General features: G+C 59.2%; 1 protein-coding gene across 1 annotated transcript in view; it reads left to right on the forward strand.

The window, feature by feature from the left end:
* Nucleotides 1-121: 121 nt before the first annotated feature.
* CRAMP1 (cramped chromatin regulator homolog 1) overlaps nucleotides 122-16,243 on the forward strand; it is a 30,800-nt gene continuing 14,678 nt past the window's right edge. The window contains exons 1-9 of the mRNA XM_045283975.1: nucleotides 122-446; nucleotides 8,161-8,354; nucleotides 9,299-9,452; nucleotides 11,128-11,211; nucleotides 12,384-12,432; nucleotides 14,515-14,600; nucleotides 14,800-14,923; nucleotides 15,267-15,348; nucleotides 15,628-16,138. Coding sequence (XP_045139910.1) covers nucleotides 122-446; nucleotides 8,161-8,354; nucleotides 9,299-9,452; nucleotides 11,128-11,211; nucleotides 12,384-12,432; nucleotides 14,515-14,600; nucleotides 14,800-14,923; nucleotides 15,267-15,348; nucleotides 15,628-16,138 — 1,609 coding nt within the window. The remainder of the gene's footprint in view (nucleotides 447-8,160; nucleotides 8,355-9,298; nucleotides 9,453-11,127; nucleotides 11,212-12,383; nucleotides 12,433-14,514; nucleotides 14,601-14,799; nucleotides 14,924-15,266; nucleotides 15,349-15,627; nucleotides 16,139-16,243) is intronic.

Here is a 16,243-nt window from a genome sequence, read left to right on the forward strand (position 1 = left end):
GCGGGCCGGGAGGGGGTTGGAACAAACAACGGCGGCCATGTTGAGAGGGAATTTGTGCGGCTAAAGTTGTCCCCGCGCCCCGGGCCTGCTGCTGCCCGCGGCCTGTCTCCCCCCGCCCAGGATGACAGTGAAGTTGGGCGACGGCGGCGGGGAGGACCGGCGCAAGAAGCTGGGCAAGCGCGCGGCCGAGGAGGACTCCCTGGAAGGAGAGGGCGCCGGCGGAGGGGACGCGGCCGAGGAGACCAGCGGCACAAAGGAGGCTCAGCAGCCCCTCAGCAGCGGCAGCGCCGGCCGCCCGGGGCCCCCGGCCCCCTGCGCGCCGCAGGGCTCCCCCCAGGACCAGCACCACTTCCTCAGGTCCAGCGTGAGGCCGCAGAGCAAGAGGCCCAGGAAGGACACCTCCTGCGCAGGTGGTGGCAGTGGCAGCGCCGGGGCCCGGGGCAAAGGTAAGTGAGCCCCCCCAGCCCTGCTCTCGGGGTGCCCCACTCAAATCCCTTTGGCTTCTGCAGCGACCTCCCCCTCCTCCAGGCCCCTCCTGACACCACTTAAATCTGTAAACCCCCCCAGCACGGTCTCCCGCTGTGGAGTGCCGGGGCCCCTTCCTCCTTCCTAGAAGGTGACTCTCCGTGTGCATCTTGGCTTGAAGATGCGGTCAGTGTTCTCTCAGGAGACATGATGGGATGGTGGTTAAAGCGCTTGGCCGCCGCTCGAAAAGTCCGTGGTTCGAGCCCACAGGCCACTCCATGGGAGACAGATGAGCCGTCTGCTTCCTTCAGGGTGTTTGTTGGGTGCTGCCGAGTCCAGTCCAGCTGCGGTGCCCCTCTGTGTGCACAGCAGAAGGAAGCGCGCCCGCATCTGGGCCCGCCTCACAACTCTTGTTGTGCTGGGGCCCATCGGGGCAGCTACCTTGTCCATCCATCTTCTTGAAAGTCTTCCTCATTTTTGCTGCCCCGCAACTTTCCCAAGCAGGATGTCTTTTTCCAGGGACTGGTCTCTCCTGACAACATGTCCAAAGTGCGTGAGACAAGGCGTCATAAAGATTACTGCCGGGCACACCCAAGGGAGTCCAGCCCGCTCTGCCATCTAGGGTCCCCGGGAGTCAGAACCCATTTAATGGCTGTGGGTTTGTTTGGGCAAGCCTCGTGGATTCCTATTGGCTGGGATTGTTCCCCCCTTGCAAAAGAGAAGGGTCATTTCGTGCTGTGGGCCATGCTTCGCAGTGGGCAGTAGTTGGTAAAGGACAAGGGGAAATACCTGCGGAGTGTCTTTCCCGGAAATCCAAGGGTACGGGAGTTATCAAGGAGGGGGAGACAGCCAGTAGTGCTTGTCCTTGTACCCTGAGGTGACAGGAACAGGGCTGCTTCCTGGCTGCCCCACCAGAAGCCTCTGAGAGCCCACAGGCCTTTTCCTCTGGGGACTTCAAGGGGACAGTTCTGCCCTCTTTCCGATGTCACCGAGCCTGCCGTTTGTGTCACTAGCAAAAATAACACACTTCCCAGTGAACCTCAGCAGGAAAAACAACCAAACGAACTTTCGCCCGGTTCCCTGGCAAATGGCTGTTTGAGTGAGGTCGGTGGTCCCGATGTTTTCGAGAGAGTCGTGGTTTCTGGAGTCCTGGAGCGGTAGGCCACACAGCTCCTGGTCATTTCAGCCCCTGGAATGGCAGTGTTCCTAGCTTCTTTCAGAACGGGGGCTTTTGAAATGCGGCAGACCCATGGGAAGGAGTTACACCTGGCCCGTGCCACAGGAGGTCACCGTCTCTGGCTGAGAAGGACGCTCCTTTTTTTTCCTTCCCTCCATCAAAAGGCTGCATTCCTGGCGACAGCACATGTGTGTGACCCTGCAGGATCCTGGGGGGCTTCCAGGGATGTAATTGGTTTCCAGCTTCAGGGGAATAGACCAAGTAGGGTCCTACAGGGTCCCTCTGTCCCAACTGCTGGCTGGGTTTGAAACCTGCTCTTGCATTAGATGAGGTGTTCTTCCCTGTGACGCGGGGACAGTGCGACCTCTCGGCTCCCATGAGGTGTGGTGCTGAAATGAAACTGTCGACATGACAGCCGTCTCAAGGAGAGGGGGCATAGCCTGACTCTCGGACCCCACGGCGTTCTCACAGTGCTCTTGTTCCTGGGCTCAGTGTGTGGCGTGGAGCACCGGTCAACACTGTATAGCGTGTGGATAAACCGGCAAGACGTATGCTCATTCGAATTGGTGTTCTCAAATTTGTGAGCGAGGATTATTTGAAACATGTAAACAGCGAAGCTGAAGTGTGAATGCTCTCGCGACTGGAGTGGACAGCGAGGTCCCTAAGAACTTCGAAAGCACGCATCCTCCTCTCTTGGCTGCCACCCCTCCCGGGCCTCTTGGGTCCGGTGGACATAGCTCCCAATGCCAACATCTCCTTGTGCCAACCTGGCTGGCTTGACCCACCTAGGAGCTGGCCCCAGGATCTCTAGCCCCCTGTGGATACGCTTCTCGGAGGAGCATCTTCCCAGCGAAGAGGGCTCACCAGCCAGGAAGCTGATCGCACCGGCACCTGGAAAGGTTTCCCCGTGAAGATGCCCTGGTTTTCGTGAAGCTCAACAGGAGGACAGCCCCTGTGCCTCCTGCTGGTGGGTGACAAGTGTCCGTCATCGGATGATTAGTGTCTCCTGTGCTGGGTGGAAAGCCTTGCTGCAGATCTGGAGGACGAGATGGAGGAGACCCCTCCTCGCTCAGCCTCCTCCCACCCCACGGCATGACATCTTTCCGTAGACGAATATGCTTGTTGATCCCAAGGAAAAGTCTGGGACGCTGTGCCTGCCTGTCCAGTCAGTAAGAGGGCGGTGACTAAGATCGAACACACATGTCCAGGCACTGACATTGCTGCTGCCGGTTTTTACATGGGTACAGAGGGAAGTATGTGTTTAAGTCCTGCTTACCTGGAGCTCAGGGGACCTGCTGGATAATGGAGGGACACCCCTTGGGCAACCCACAAGTGGAGCCCAGAGTCTCGGAGACCCTATGCCTGTGCTGCTCTTGGGGACACTGGCAAATGACCCATCTCCTGGAGCCACAGCTGGCCTGCCTGATGCACCTGGGAGCCCCTTAGTGTTAGAAGACATGTCCTGGACTATCACAGCTGCTGCCTTGGGCCTTTGGGAGACTGGTGGCTGTTGGACAGTGCTGACTCAGGAGCTGGGTGGCCCGCAGAGCAGCCATTCACCTGGTGGCTTGGGCTGCGTGACAAACAAGCACTGGGCTCCTGTCGAGGAGGCGGTCATGGGGACCTGCCCTTACACAAGCCCAGCTGAACAACCCTGCGCTGGGATAGATCGTGGTGACGCTGTGATGGCAGGAAGGCGGCATTGGGGCTGGGTGGGTGGCAGGAGTGTCTACGGCTGGGGACCTCTGAATGGCCCTCATTTCTCAGGTGATGGTGTGTGGTGTCCACTTCTCATCTCTTGGTGGGGCCACCCTCCTGCCCTCTGTAGCTGACACCTGTGCTATCCTGGGACCAGACCACAGGGCCCTGGCTCTCAGGTCCCTCCTGCCTAGTCGAACGATTTGGTGAGGCTTCAGGAGGTTTGGCACTGTGAGCAGGAGATGGAAGCTGGTGTGGAGCGAGGTGCGTACTCCCACTGACCCTGCTCAGCATTCAGCTGCACACCCCAACCCAGGGCCACGCAGCCAGACCGCTCGACGTGGCCGGGACTCTGCGGCCAAGGCAAGGCGCAGTGCTGGGGAGCAGGCGTGAACACAGGTTCTCGGCCAGTTATTTCGCGCAGGACTGGACAAAGGTACACACACATATCTATTATGTACATACAAGGAGTCCTCATAGGACCCCAACAGTGCAGAACTCGCCGCTAGCTGACAGCATCCAGCAGTGGCCTCGGAGCAGACTGGGTGACCTCTTCTGGAGAGCCCGAGGACCTGTCATCTGCACACATAGAGTCACGTGACCAGACTTGAACAGGCGACAGCCTTCAGGACTCCCACTTCCTGGGTGCAGCAGGTCTTTATCTGCATGATGCCGAAGTAGGAAGAGCAGAGACTCAATGGACGACTGATAATGGAGTCTGGGAGTGAGCAGGCGCCCTGTTGTGGATGACGGTGACGGTGAGCCCTGTGCTTGAGTGGCAGAGGCCGGCCGAGAGGCAGCAGTCCCTGGCCTGGGGGTGGCGTGTGGGATATCATGAATGGCTTTCTTCAGACCATTCGGAAGCCTCCATGCCCCTCAGTGAAGAGGACATATATATTTTGGTGGAGACAGTGGGCTTTTAGTTGCATTTCAACCCCCATGTTTCTGGAAAGTGGGGAGTCTTCTGGGACTGGCGGGTCTGCCGAGTCACCCACGGGTGCCTCCAGAAGCCATTCCCATTGAGGAGACCACGGGGTGGCTTCCAGCCTGCAGAGAGGACCAGTCTGCGTCATGTTCAGAGCATGGAAGACGTCGCCAGCGAGATTGGTGGTCCTGGAGAGGCCATCCCTTCCTGTGGGCGTGGTGGATGGTGGGGGATTGGAAGTGATGCTTTCTCATTAGTTGGACACTGTCGTGTGGCCTATAGGAGCTTTGGGGAGCAGGCATACCTGGCGTAGAGGAGGGACTCCTCGTCTGCTCATTGGTCCCCGAGCGGCTGCTTTGAGAGGCCTGGATGTGCAGCGGGGCGTGCTCGAAGGGCTTGCTCTCGGGTCCAGCACATGGACTGGCTGCTGCCGTTCTTGCATTCTGGCTTGCGTCACAGAAACATGAAGCCTGCTGGTGGTATCAGAAATGGAGGCAGCGCAGGAGGTTGGCTCTGGCCCCCTGCTGTTTGTCAGGCTTCAAGGACCCACTCCCAGCCCCTGCTAAACAGTCACAAAGCCTCTGTCGTCTTCCACTTTCTCCTCCCTCCGTTCATCTTTCTGGTTCTGAACCAGTGGTGACCACTCATTGACAGTCACCGTCGTCGCATTCGACCAGGGTTCTGATTCCACCTCCAGTGTCTGTCCTGCCTGAGCTGTGAGCCAGCAGTCACACAGTGCAGCTGCTTTGGGGGACAGACCGGTGCCATGCTCACCTCGTTCTCGGAAGTCTCGCCGTTCTGCTTTCCGTTGTAACAAGCAGTCGGTCTAGCATGCTGTGCGCCAAAGGATAGAAGCGGTCAGCTCGGGGGAATTGCGTTCTTTTCTGAACGTCCACTCTGCTTTATTTTCCTGCACTGGGCAGTTGTCCTTGCGACATCGGGAAGAACGGCTGAGGCTCTGAGGCGGGTGCAGAGGGGCCCGTGACTCCTAGGGGGGTTTCTTGCCTCACAGACCTCATCAGGGCCACTTGCGCTGTCACGGCCACCAGTTTGGAGGGTCCACACTCTCCCCCGGAGGCCCGTCCAGTTCAGGAAGCTGTGGGCTGTTTCCCTCACGCTTCTTTCTCTGGCGAGTACTGCTTCCAGGGACTTGGTAGTAAAACCTCACAAAACGTAGAGAAACATCTGGATTATAGAATCTTAACAGACAAACATCACGGCGGTGCTTCTGGTATCAAGAGGAAGCCCGAGCTCTGATTGAAGGGCGTGCCGGCGAGTGGCCGTGTTTGGGAAGAGGGGCGTTTAATGAGTGCTTCTTAGGAATTGATGAGTGGCACTGACAGCGTTTTCAGGGGGGTGTGGAGTGGGCAGGTGGCAGCCCCCCTCAATGACGAGTTTAGGGACTCCGGGTCACCAGGAACTTCTTTAACTTGAGGGCGATGCTTCACCTGGTGTCTCTGGCTTGTTCTTCCCCTAAGAGGCAAGCACCACTGTTACTGGAAGCAGAGCGAGATGGCTCACTCCTGCACAGGGTGCTCGGAGCTACCAAGCCTTCGACAAGATCTTGGGAAACACCAGCTTCATGAACCGGCCCACAGTGAAGCTTAGGGCAGGTGAAGCATGGACCGAGGCCAGTCCTGCCTCAGGTGGCTGGCATTTGTTTCCGGTGCCAAGTGGCATCGGAGCGGGTTGCAGGCAGATCCTGAGCTCAGCCGTCCTCTATTCTGTGGCAGTGCTTCCTGGGTGCAGACTCAGATGCACTGTGAGGCTGGCGCTGAAGGCAGCCATGAGGAGCTCATCTCTTCCACGTGGTCGGGCAGCCGGCAGGAGCCGGTTTTTACTTTCTTGTGCTGTAGTCTGGGTGAGAGTTTACAGAGCACTCGTTTCCTCTTCGCCCCTCGGCGCTCGCTCGCTGTGTTCTGTGACGTGGAGGAGTGTGCAGTGCGTTGGGGTTTTTGGCCTCCTTAGTGGTGGCCGTTACCTTGAAGCTTGGTTTTCCTCACCCTCCTTTGCTCCTCACCAGGGGAGACCCAGTAGTTGCAGCTTAGCATCTCAGATGGCTACTCCCAGGCGTCTGAGACCCTGGTAGCCGCTCACCAAAGCACAGCGTACAGCCTCCTCTTTGGACTCTGTCTGAGGTGGAGACGTTGATTTTCCACGTGTTTTTCTGGAGGGCCTTTGTGGGGTGTGTGGACGGACAGACTAACCTTCCATTTCTCCTGCCTGTGGACCCAAGTGAGCGCGGCGGGTCTGTCCCCAGGCTGTGAAGAAGGCTGCACAGGTCATTCGGGATTGCATGCCACAGACCCTGTGAGCTCACGAGTGCTCTTGCTGGGCCTACCAGGAAGTAGATTCCACCGGGAAAGCCCTCCGCGGCCTCCTTGGGGACGCTCTGCCTCAGCGGGCGGTCTGGATGTGCCTGGCGTGCTTAGGCACTGTTGCCGTGCTACCGTGGGTCTGCCCTGAGCGTCTCACGGTCTGGGGCTTTCTCTCTGTCTTACGACATTGCAGCCACCTGAAGAGTGGCTGGTGGCTGTCACAGGTGAGCCCCGGTGCTTCCTGCTCTATCCCCTGAGGGAGGCGGGGCATGCTGGGGTAGGTCATAAAAATGCCCTGTCTGTGACCTTGGACTCTCTTACACCTAAGAGTTTTTAGGCCTCGCTGTTTAATTTATTAACTTCCCCCTTTCAGCCCTGTTTTCAGACTTGGTGGGAGGGTGGGAACCGATGCTTTCAGAGAAACTTCCAGTTGTCCGATCACGCTCAGCACTGAAGCCACACGTTGATCAAGTGTACCTTTTCTCAAGAATTTAACTTAAAGAGAAAGAACAAAAGGCCCTGAGGCATCAGTGATGTGTATAGTGCACTCCACAGACCAGGTGGCTCCGTGCACCTTGGCATGAGGTGAAAGTGGAGACGGACTATGTGCTCTGTGAGTCCCAGCCCCCTGAGAGTCCCAGCCAAGCCAGCTGATGGGGACCAGGGCGCCTCCCCTTGCCACGCGCCTGGCAGTTCCTTATGGCTGGAAGTCCCTTGTGAGTCAGCAAGGTTGTCACTTTTGTCTCTCATTCTCCTTGTCCTTGAGTCGATCGATGCCCACTCGTGGTGACCCTGCAGGACGGGAGAATGGCCCCTCTCCTGGGAGTAGAAAGCTCTGTCTTTCTTGCATGGAGTGGCTGGTGGTTTTGAACTGCTGACCCCAACACATGACCACTGCACCCCAGGTCACTCACACCGTCAATGCAAAATGTTGTTAGCCAGAAAGTCAGGACATGAGGGGGTGAGTACAGTAGGGGTCAGTGAAGCAAGGGAGCCCCTCAGTGAGGCGGACTGACTGCAGCCACAGCAGAGCGCTCAAACAGCCCCCTGTCGTGGGGATGGCGCAGGGCCGGGCAGCGCCTCTCTGTTGGGTGTGCGTCGCCCTGACATGGAGCCAGTGCTGCGGCAGCGACTGCAGCTGCATTCTGAGGTCTGGCTACCGCAGGCGGTGGTCTGCAGCGCAGCCCCGTCTTCTGCGCGTCATGCCTCTGCTCGCTCGTTGAGAAGAAGCCAAGGATGATTTCCACCAAAACCTGGCTTGAAGGTGACCCCTTCCCCACCTACACGAGGTCCTCATCTCGTTGGTTGTGATGCGTGGTGACCTCATGTATGTGCTGTGGGCCCCTGGAGACGGCTTTCCCTTCTCGGGAGAACAGGCCCCTGAGCCTGCTGTGTGGCTGCTGTGTGGCTACGCGGCCCCTCACCCCACAGTGCACGCACCAGCAGGGTTAGGTTCCCTCCTCTCGCCACTGAGCCACCTTGCCTGGTCGTGGGGTCCCAGGGCCGGCCTGCGAGGTGCAAGGTGCTCAGAGCCTGTCCCCCGAGGCATTCACAGGGCCTGTTGCTTTCTCTCCAAGGAGCCGACAGCGGGGGAGCAGCATCGGGAAATGGGCCTGGGGCTGCCCCAGCTGCTCCTGCAGGGGGCTCACGGCCCTCCTCCCGGAGCTTGGGCTCTTCAGGGCCCGAGAAGGAGGAAGGCAAGAAGGTGCGGCGCCAGTGGGAGTCCTGGAGCACAGAGGACAAGAACACTTTTTTTGAGGGGCTGTACGAGGTGAGTGGGGGGTGGGGGTGACAGCTGCTCACCGATGGCCGCGCCTCCTTGCCACTGCTCTGCCTAGGTCATCCTCCTTGGCGCGTGGCGCCTGCGATTGGCTGGTTTAACCACTGAGACCCTGAACGCGGCCAGTGTGCTGGGCGCCTCAACCCATTTGTATTGTGCTTATACCGTTGTCCCAATTGCCCCAGATGTGGCCACTGGGCACCTCTTCAGGGTAACTCTTGCATCTCCTCTGCGTTCCCCTTGTTCATTTCCCTGGCTGGTACCGCAGGGTCATCAGGACTCCCTCAGGTCCCCCCTTTCCCATCTGGGGAGCAGCCATTTCTCCCAGGAACTGGTTCTGCCAGGCCCCCTGGCTGCTGGTGTGCTCCTGACTCCTGCCCTGGCACTCATGCTGGCTCACTGGCAGGCCCTGGGAGGACCCTGATGCGCCACCCTGCCTTCGCCTGAAGCATTGCGGGCACAGCCCCCGCAGGAGCAGCTGGAGCAGTTTCTGTGCATGCCTCTCACCAGACGTGCAGCTCCTTGCTCCGAGGTGAAGGGGTCTCTGCTCAGTGATCCTCATTGGCTCCAGGAGCGGTGCGTGGCCGCACTTCTGGGGGCTCATTCCTGGGCGCTGTCTTTGAAGAGGGCTATACCCACTGTTGCCCAGTGGGGCACTCTGCAGCCCACCAGAGGCCCACCCTCATTCATGGCGGCAACTAACCAGGTTTGAACTGGCCCGGAGCCCCGTCTGGTGGTGTGACCCATCAGTGAGGCTGAAGGGGACGCACCGGTCTAGGTGACTAGCATGTGCACTGCTGTGGTGTCATGTGCCCCTGCGTTCCCGCGCCCACTCCGTTCTCCTTAGAGCCCGAGCCTTGTGGCCGGCGCGCAGGGGCGGGGAGGGACGTTGTGCCCCCCACACGCTGCCTGACGCAGGCTGTGTCTGCTCCCAGCACGGGAAGGACTTTGAGGCGATCCAGAACAACATCGCCCTGAAGTACAGGAAGAAGGGCAAGCCCACGAGCATGGTCAAGAACAAGGAGCAGGTCCGCCACTTCTACTACCGCACCTGGCACAAGATCACCAAGTACATTGACTTCGACAATGGTGAGTGCTACCGGCGAGCAGCGGCATGGGCAGCGGTCCACTCTGCGCCCGCCCCACGCAAGGCTTGCTGTTCCCTTGCCGGCTGCCCCTGGTGACTCTGGTCTCATGCATCTGTGTGGAGGCTGCTTGCTACCTCTGGTGGTCCCTCGACATGGTACCGTGCTTGGGGACGTCTGCAAGGGCTGGGTCCTGCTCTGCTGTGGCAGCAGGGTCTGGCTGTGGGCCTGGTGGCAGGTTTGAGGTAAATACTGGTAGGGCCTCGATGCTGGTTTGCCCACCTTGGGTCCTCTGAGATCCCAGGCTTGTGTCGTCCCCTCCCTCATCCATGTGACCAGCTCACTGTGGATTTCCACTCCCAGGCCGTCCCTGCTGCTGGTGTTCGCTGTCACCAGGGGATGGGGGGCGTTGGCCCCTGCTTCCCCCTGGGAGCAGAGGGGCCAGTGAGTCCTAATTCTCTGCCTGCTGCTGTGCCTTCCTTTGCCTTAACCCTCCGCCACCCCTCTTTTTCCTACACACAGACACATTTTTTTCGGACACACACACACACACACACACACACACACACACACACTTGCTTGGGTGCATGCACGCCTGCACACAGGAAGGGACTTTACTTATGCAGATTTTGTGATGCCTTTTCATACACACTTGTCTTCACACACAGACATGCAAGTGCTCACATGTGCTCCTGCCAACACAGCGCACATGCACACGCACTCACTGTCATGCACAGACACTCACAAGTGTTCACATGCACTCACAGACATGTACACGTGCACACACGCACTCATGCACACAGACACGTGTGCATGCACTCATAGACACATGCGCACTCGCACGCATGCACTCTCATGCACTCACAGACACACGTGCGCACGTGCACACACCGAGGGAATGTCAGGCTCTGAAGTGAGGGGAATGGTGGAAGACGGGTACTAGTGTGGCACGGAAGCCGTGGCGCCATGGTGTCCCTGGGCTCGCTGCATCAGTGAAAAGCTTAAGCTGGCACACCTGGAGGTTTGTTCTCTGCATCCGTGACTCCTGGAGCCGGAGGCCCAGGCGCCGTCCTACTCTGCTGGCAGGAGACATGTCCAAGTGACCCCAGGCGGCAGCTGGCCTGCCTGTCAGTCTCCTTAAGCAGCCCATCCGGAAGTTTCCACAGCATGGCCACACGTGACTGGTTGGTACTTGATTGCGTGGCCACATTTAGCCACAAGGAGGCTGGCACAGGCTCCTTCTCTGCACTGCCTTCCTAAAGCAGGTGGGGCTGGGTGGGCGGCCCCTGAAGGAGAAGGGTGGGAACTGGCTAGGTTGAGAGTGCTCCTGCCCCGTCCGCACCTCCAGTCAGCACTGCTGCTGGTGCGTCTGGGGTTCCGAGAGGTCAAAGTTGGGGGGTGATGATCTGAATCTTTGGTGAGGTAGTAAGGAGACAGGAGGCAGGCCGAGTCCTGAAGAGCTGAGTCCTGAAGAGCTGTGCGGAGACAGGTCCAGGGGTGGGTCCGTCCTGCCTCCCCCATCCTGGATGAAAACCAGTGCTGGTGCGCTTCCTCCCCAGCAGACCTCCGTCCGCTCTGGCCGTCAGGCAGTTTCCCAGCCCCCGTCACGCCTCCTCTCGAGTGCCGCACAGGTCGCACTGGCCATCTGTGACCGGCCTCCCGACCTGCTCTCTCTGTAGTGTTCTCCCGAGGGCTGAAGAAGTCGTCCCAGGAGCTCTACGGGCTCATCTGCTACGGCGAGCTGCGCAAGAAGATCGGGGGCTGTGAGTACATGCTGCCTGTGCACCCCAACTGCCGCTCCCTCCAACTTTCCGGCCATGAACGGCACACACCTGCTGCCTATCTGTGCTTTTGCTCTTCTCTACGCTCCATACACGCACATGCACGCGTGCAGCCGGGCACACTTTGCTTTACCACACACTCATTTATCTGGGAGATACAAACACGTCAGACCAAAAGCCCTCCATGCATGCTGCCGTGATCACCGCCCTGAGACGTGGCGATGGGGATGGGGACGGGTGTGTGTAGGTGCTGTCAGGTGAGAGCCGACCACGATTCAGCATGTAGCAAATAGGCCATGAGATCTTATCCAAGATGCCCCTGTGGTCAGAACCCACTACAGCCCCTTGGTCTCTTATACTCTGCCTGTGCTGGTGGTCCAGGCCTGTGCTTTGTAAAGCCTCCCCCACATGGGACTCACTCCGATGGGTTCCTCATGAGCTTGTGTCCTGTAAACGCTTTGGCGCTTGACCTCCCGGGGATGGGAGGAGGAGGCCTCACCACCTCCTGCTGGGCCACCCCGGTGACCCCAGAATTTCATCTTCCAGGGATCTTACGGTTAGTTGCACTGTGACTTTGGTGCAAAAGGCACCTGCCCTGTGAGGCTTCTGCCTCAGAGTGGGCAGTGGGCAAGCAGTAGCTTGTCTGCTGCTCACTGAGTAGACTGTCTCCGGGTTACTAACTGAAAGCTCAGGAGTTCAGTCCCACCCGAGGACCCCAGGGAGAAAGGGCTGCGATCAGCTTTCATTAAGAGATCACCAGGGAGCACACAGTTTCACCCTGTAACCCTGGGACGACTCGAGGGAGGTGCCTCGGGTTTGGTCTCTGGTCTGTGCCCGGTCTAGGTGAGGTCCTCTGGGGGTGTGGTCTCTCTGCAGAGCTGGGCAGATAGCCGGGTGGGGCACCTGCATGGTTGCAGAGAAGGCAGAGCATGTGCAGGTGAGGGGGTAGGGCATGGAAAGGGGCATCTGAAATATAGTGACCGCTTGCCATGAGTGTTTGGAAGCCCCCTCTTACTGCCAAGCAGAGGGGTGTGTGCAGGGGGAGCAGAGGTGCCTCTCCAGCGAGGTCCGTTCCTGCCCCGGGGGTGGGGGGGGTAGGGTCTTCCTGTAGGACCATGGGCCCCCGTGCTAACCTCTGTCTGTCCCACTGCAAGGCATGGACGACAAGAATGCCACGAAGCTGAATGAGCTCATCCAGGCCGGGTGAGTCCTGTCAACCGCCAGCCCCCTCTCCCTTGAGTGCTGGCACGTGGAGCAAGGGACGTGGGCCTGCTGCTTCTCCTGCAGGCCAGGCCAGCGAGCTCACGTTCAGAGGCTATGATGGCTTTGCCCTCGGGGCCTCTGTCCTGGGGCTGGAAGGGGTCTTGCTGGGGACCGGTCTGTGTAAGCTCGATCCGACCCCGGGATCTGCTTTCCCTTTCCAAGCATTTCACTCTGTCCACCCTGCTGACCTCTCAGTTCATGCAGAGGGTCTCAAGGTCCCCCCTGTGAGGAACTGTCGACACCCGAGACTTTCTCAGTGCCTCTGGTAACCAGCAGATGGATCGGTATAAACCCCAGATTTGATGCCCTGATGCGTCTCCAGAGCAGGGACTGGAGCAGCCCCAGAGCACCTTGCCCCATGTGAGGGTACAGTGGGAACCCCGAGTCTGTACAGCGAGAGTGAGGCTTTGTTGGTTGATTTTGCAAACTCGGGCGTCCAAGCCTCAGAAGACAAGACGGCTGCCACCCAAACACGTCTGCCAAGCAGTAGTTTTCCTAGCTTTCCAGGCCCTGCCCTGACTCCTCACTGACCGAGTACTGTGGGGTTAAGGTTTTCCCAGAAAGTGCAACTACTTCTTTGTTTAAAGTCTCTCCCTCCCTAGAGGAACTGACTCAAATTATACCCTTCCCCAGTCTCTGGGTTCTAGTGATTGTCACATCAGCTGTCAATTTGTGCACAGGATGCTTAGTAACTTTTTGGCCTTTTATTCCTGAAATTGCTGGACATGGACCATTTTGGGATTTATTTCTCACGTCCCAGCCCCTCCCATTTCCTCAAGGTCCTCACCAGCTCCCACTTCCTCCCTTTGTTCCCAGCTCCTCCCACTTCCTCACCATCCTTCCCAGTTCCTCTCACTTCCATAAGATCCTTCCCAGCTCTCTTCCCATTTCCTCACCTTTGTACCCGGCTCCTCCCACTTGATCACATTCCCTCCCAGCCCCTCCCACTTCCTCATGGTCCTCCTCAGTCCCTTCCACTTCACCTTTATTTCCCAGCTCCTCCCACTTACTCAGGGTCCTTCCCAGCCCTTCCCTGGGTGACAAGCTCCTCCTACTTCCTCAGCCCCCCACTCCCCCCAGGCTCAGGGACTTTAAGGGAGGCTGAGCCCCACTCACTGACACCTCCTTTGTGCTCCTGGGTGTGGGGCCCTTCAGGCCAGCCTTAGTAGACGTGGCTGTCAGCAGACAGGACAGTTGGATGGTGTTCATTCTGATTTTCAATTCTAGACAGCATTTTTTTAGAATAATCGTTTTTTTAAAATTATTTTTTAATCATTTTATTGGGGGCTCTTATAGCTCTTATCACAATCCATACTTTCATCCCATTGTGTCAAGCACATTTGTACATTTGTTGCCGTCGTCATTTTCAAAACAGTTTCTTTCTACTTGAGCCCTTGGTATCAGCTCCTCATTTTTTTCCCTCCCTCCATCTGTCATGAACCCTTGATAATTTATGAATTATTATTTTTTCAAGTCTTACTCTGGCCAATGTCTCCCACTTTTCTGTTGTCTGATCCCCTAGAATAGCAGTTTTTGTTTGTATAGATAACAGGAATTTTTTTCTCGTAACACCTGCCAGTAGTCCCTGTTCCAGCACTTGTAGGTCTGCCCTCTAGGCTGAGTGCCATGCCCAGCCCCCACCCCACCCGGCCTGGTGGCCTGTCTCGTCTCGGGGTCCGTTGTGTGGAGCTCCGAGGAGGGGGCTCTGCAGCGCTGGGGCCCTGGGCTGGGTCCAGGGCTGGAGTGCGGGGTTTGACTCCCTTTGCTGTCCAGACTCCCACAGTCGGGACACTCAGGACCCCACGTCCTGCCTGTCCCATGAGTCCTCCCTTGTCTGTGGCCTTAGGCCTACAGGGCCTGCGGTGAACCGTGAGGCTGGAGCGGGGACCAGCCTCAGGGACGGAGCCGGTGCTCTGTAGGCCAAGGCTGGGCAGTTGGCCACAGTCCCTCTCCTCTGCCAGCTGTCCGTTAGGGGCAGCTGCTGTCCCCCGGCCTGACCTGTCCGTACTGCCCTTCCCCCAGGGCCACCACAGTCCGATACAGAGGCCGCAACCTGCGCATCAAGGCCCCCATGTGCCGAGCCCTGAAGAAGCTCTGTGACCCGGATGGTAGGTCCAGGGAGGCGGGCGGAGTCCGAGGGTGGGGTGTCTGCTGCCACAGCGCACACTCACGACAGCCAGCAAAGTGTGGACACGGTGGCTGGTGTGTCGGGCTTCTCCTCCAGGACCAGGCTCCCACCTCTCCTCTTGGCCGCTCCATCCTCAGAGCAGTGTGCCCACTCCTGAGGGGACCCCCTCTCCCACACAGGCCTGAGCGATGAGGAGGACCAGAAGCCTGTGCGCCTGCCCCTGAAGGTGCCCGTGGAGCTACAGCCTCGCAACAACCACGCATGGGCTCGAGTGCAGAGCCTTGCCCAGAACCCACGGCTCAGGTGACAGCCAGGCCCGGGCACTGGGCAGTGTGGGGGGTTGGGGGTGGAGGTTTTACGGTGTCTACAGTCCCAGGTGGGTGGGCTGAGTTCGTGAGACCTCTGGGCTGCTGCCTTCCCAATCAGACAGGTGTGCTGCTTGGTGCCAGACCAGGGCCAGGATTGGTCCTGTGTCCTGCCTGATCTCCCTCCTGGACCCCAGGAGGTGCTGGCACATGGGTGATGGGTTCACCTCGGTAAGGGCCTGTTGTTTAGGGCTCCTGGTGGCGGGCACACAGGGCTACTGCCCTTCTCTTAGCTGGATGGGGCTGTCTGTGGACCCCGCCCGAGCTGCCCCTCTCTGCAGGATGATCGTGGAGCTGCACCGCAAGGTCTCCAGCCTCATCGAGTTCCTGAAGCAGAAGTGGGCACTCCACGAAGTGCGGGTCGTATCCTTTCCTTGGGCGCTGCCCGCAATCCCCCAGGAGGTGGCATTGGAAGGAGACCCGGCTTCCCCTTGGAACCTGTCTAGCCTCCTGCTGAGCGGTGGATGCAGGGCTGACCTACAGCCTTCTCTGGTTTGTGGTCAGAGGGCAGTGTCCAGGCACCGGCTTCCCCAGGCCGCAGCTCCAGCTGCTGGCCAGGGGTGATGCCCAGTGGGTGCCCTGAGCCTTGAGGCTGGGGTAGGGCCACTGAGCCTGCAGTGCAGTCCTTGACAGTGTGTGCAGCGCAAGACGCTGGAGGAGCGGCAGCTACAGGAGCCCTGTGGTGCCCTGGCTGAGCAGGGGCATGCCCAGGAGAGCTTGACCCTGCATTTGTTCCCCGGGGAGAACTGCACTGTGACGCCGCTGCCAGGCGTGGCGCGTGTGGTGCACTCCAAGGCCTTCTGCACCGTGCACTGGCAGGAGAGTGGCCGCTGCAGGCAGAGCACCCGTGACATCCACACGCTGCCACCCGCCCAGATTCTGGGCATTCAGAGTGGCCAGGGCACAGCCCGTGGCCAGGTCAAGTGCCCCCGGGGCACCAGCGAAGGCAAGGCCAGTGGACGGCCTCCCCCGACAGCCGACGCCTCGCAGAGCTCCGGGGAGAGCTCCCCTGAGAGTGTCCCCGGGGAGGGTGCCACCCCGAGCCTGAGCAGCCCCGGTGCTCCCGATAGACCTCCTGGCTTGGACAGCCTCTCCTGCGCGCCAGGCTCCGTGCCCGCAGAGCCGTGCGTCTGTGGCCAGCCCCCGGACCTGGGCGAGGAGCTCTCCCTGCTCGACCCCTTTCCCCGCTACATCAAGTCCTGCCAGCACCTCATCATCCCTGACAGGTGCCGCTGTGTTGACTCGGGGGGCGCGGCCG

The sequence above is a fragment of the Echinops telfairi genome, unplaced genomic scaffold (genome assembly GCF_000313985.2).
Source record: "Echinops telfairi isolate 266 unplaced genomic scaffold, ASM31398v2 ScPeMD7_5;HRSCAF=22, whole genome shotgun sequence".
NCBI lineage: Eukaryota > Metazoa > Chordata > Mammalia > Afrosoricida > Tenrecidae > Echinops > Echinops telfairi.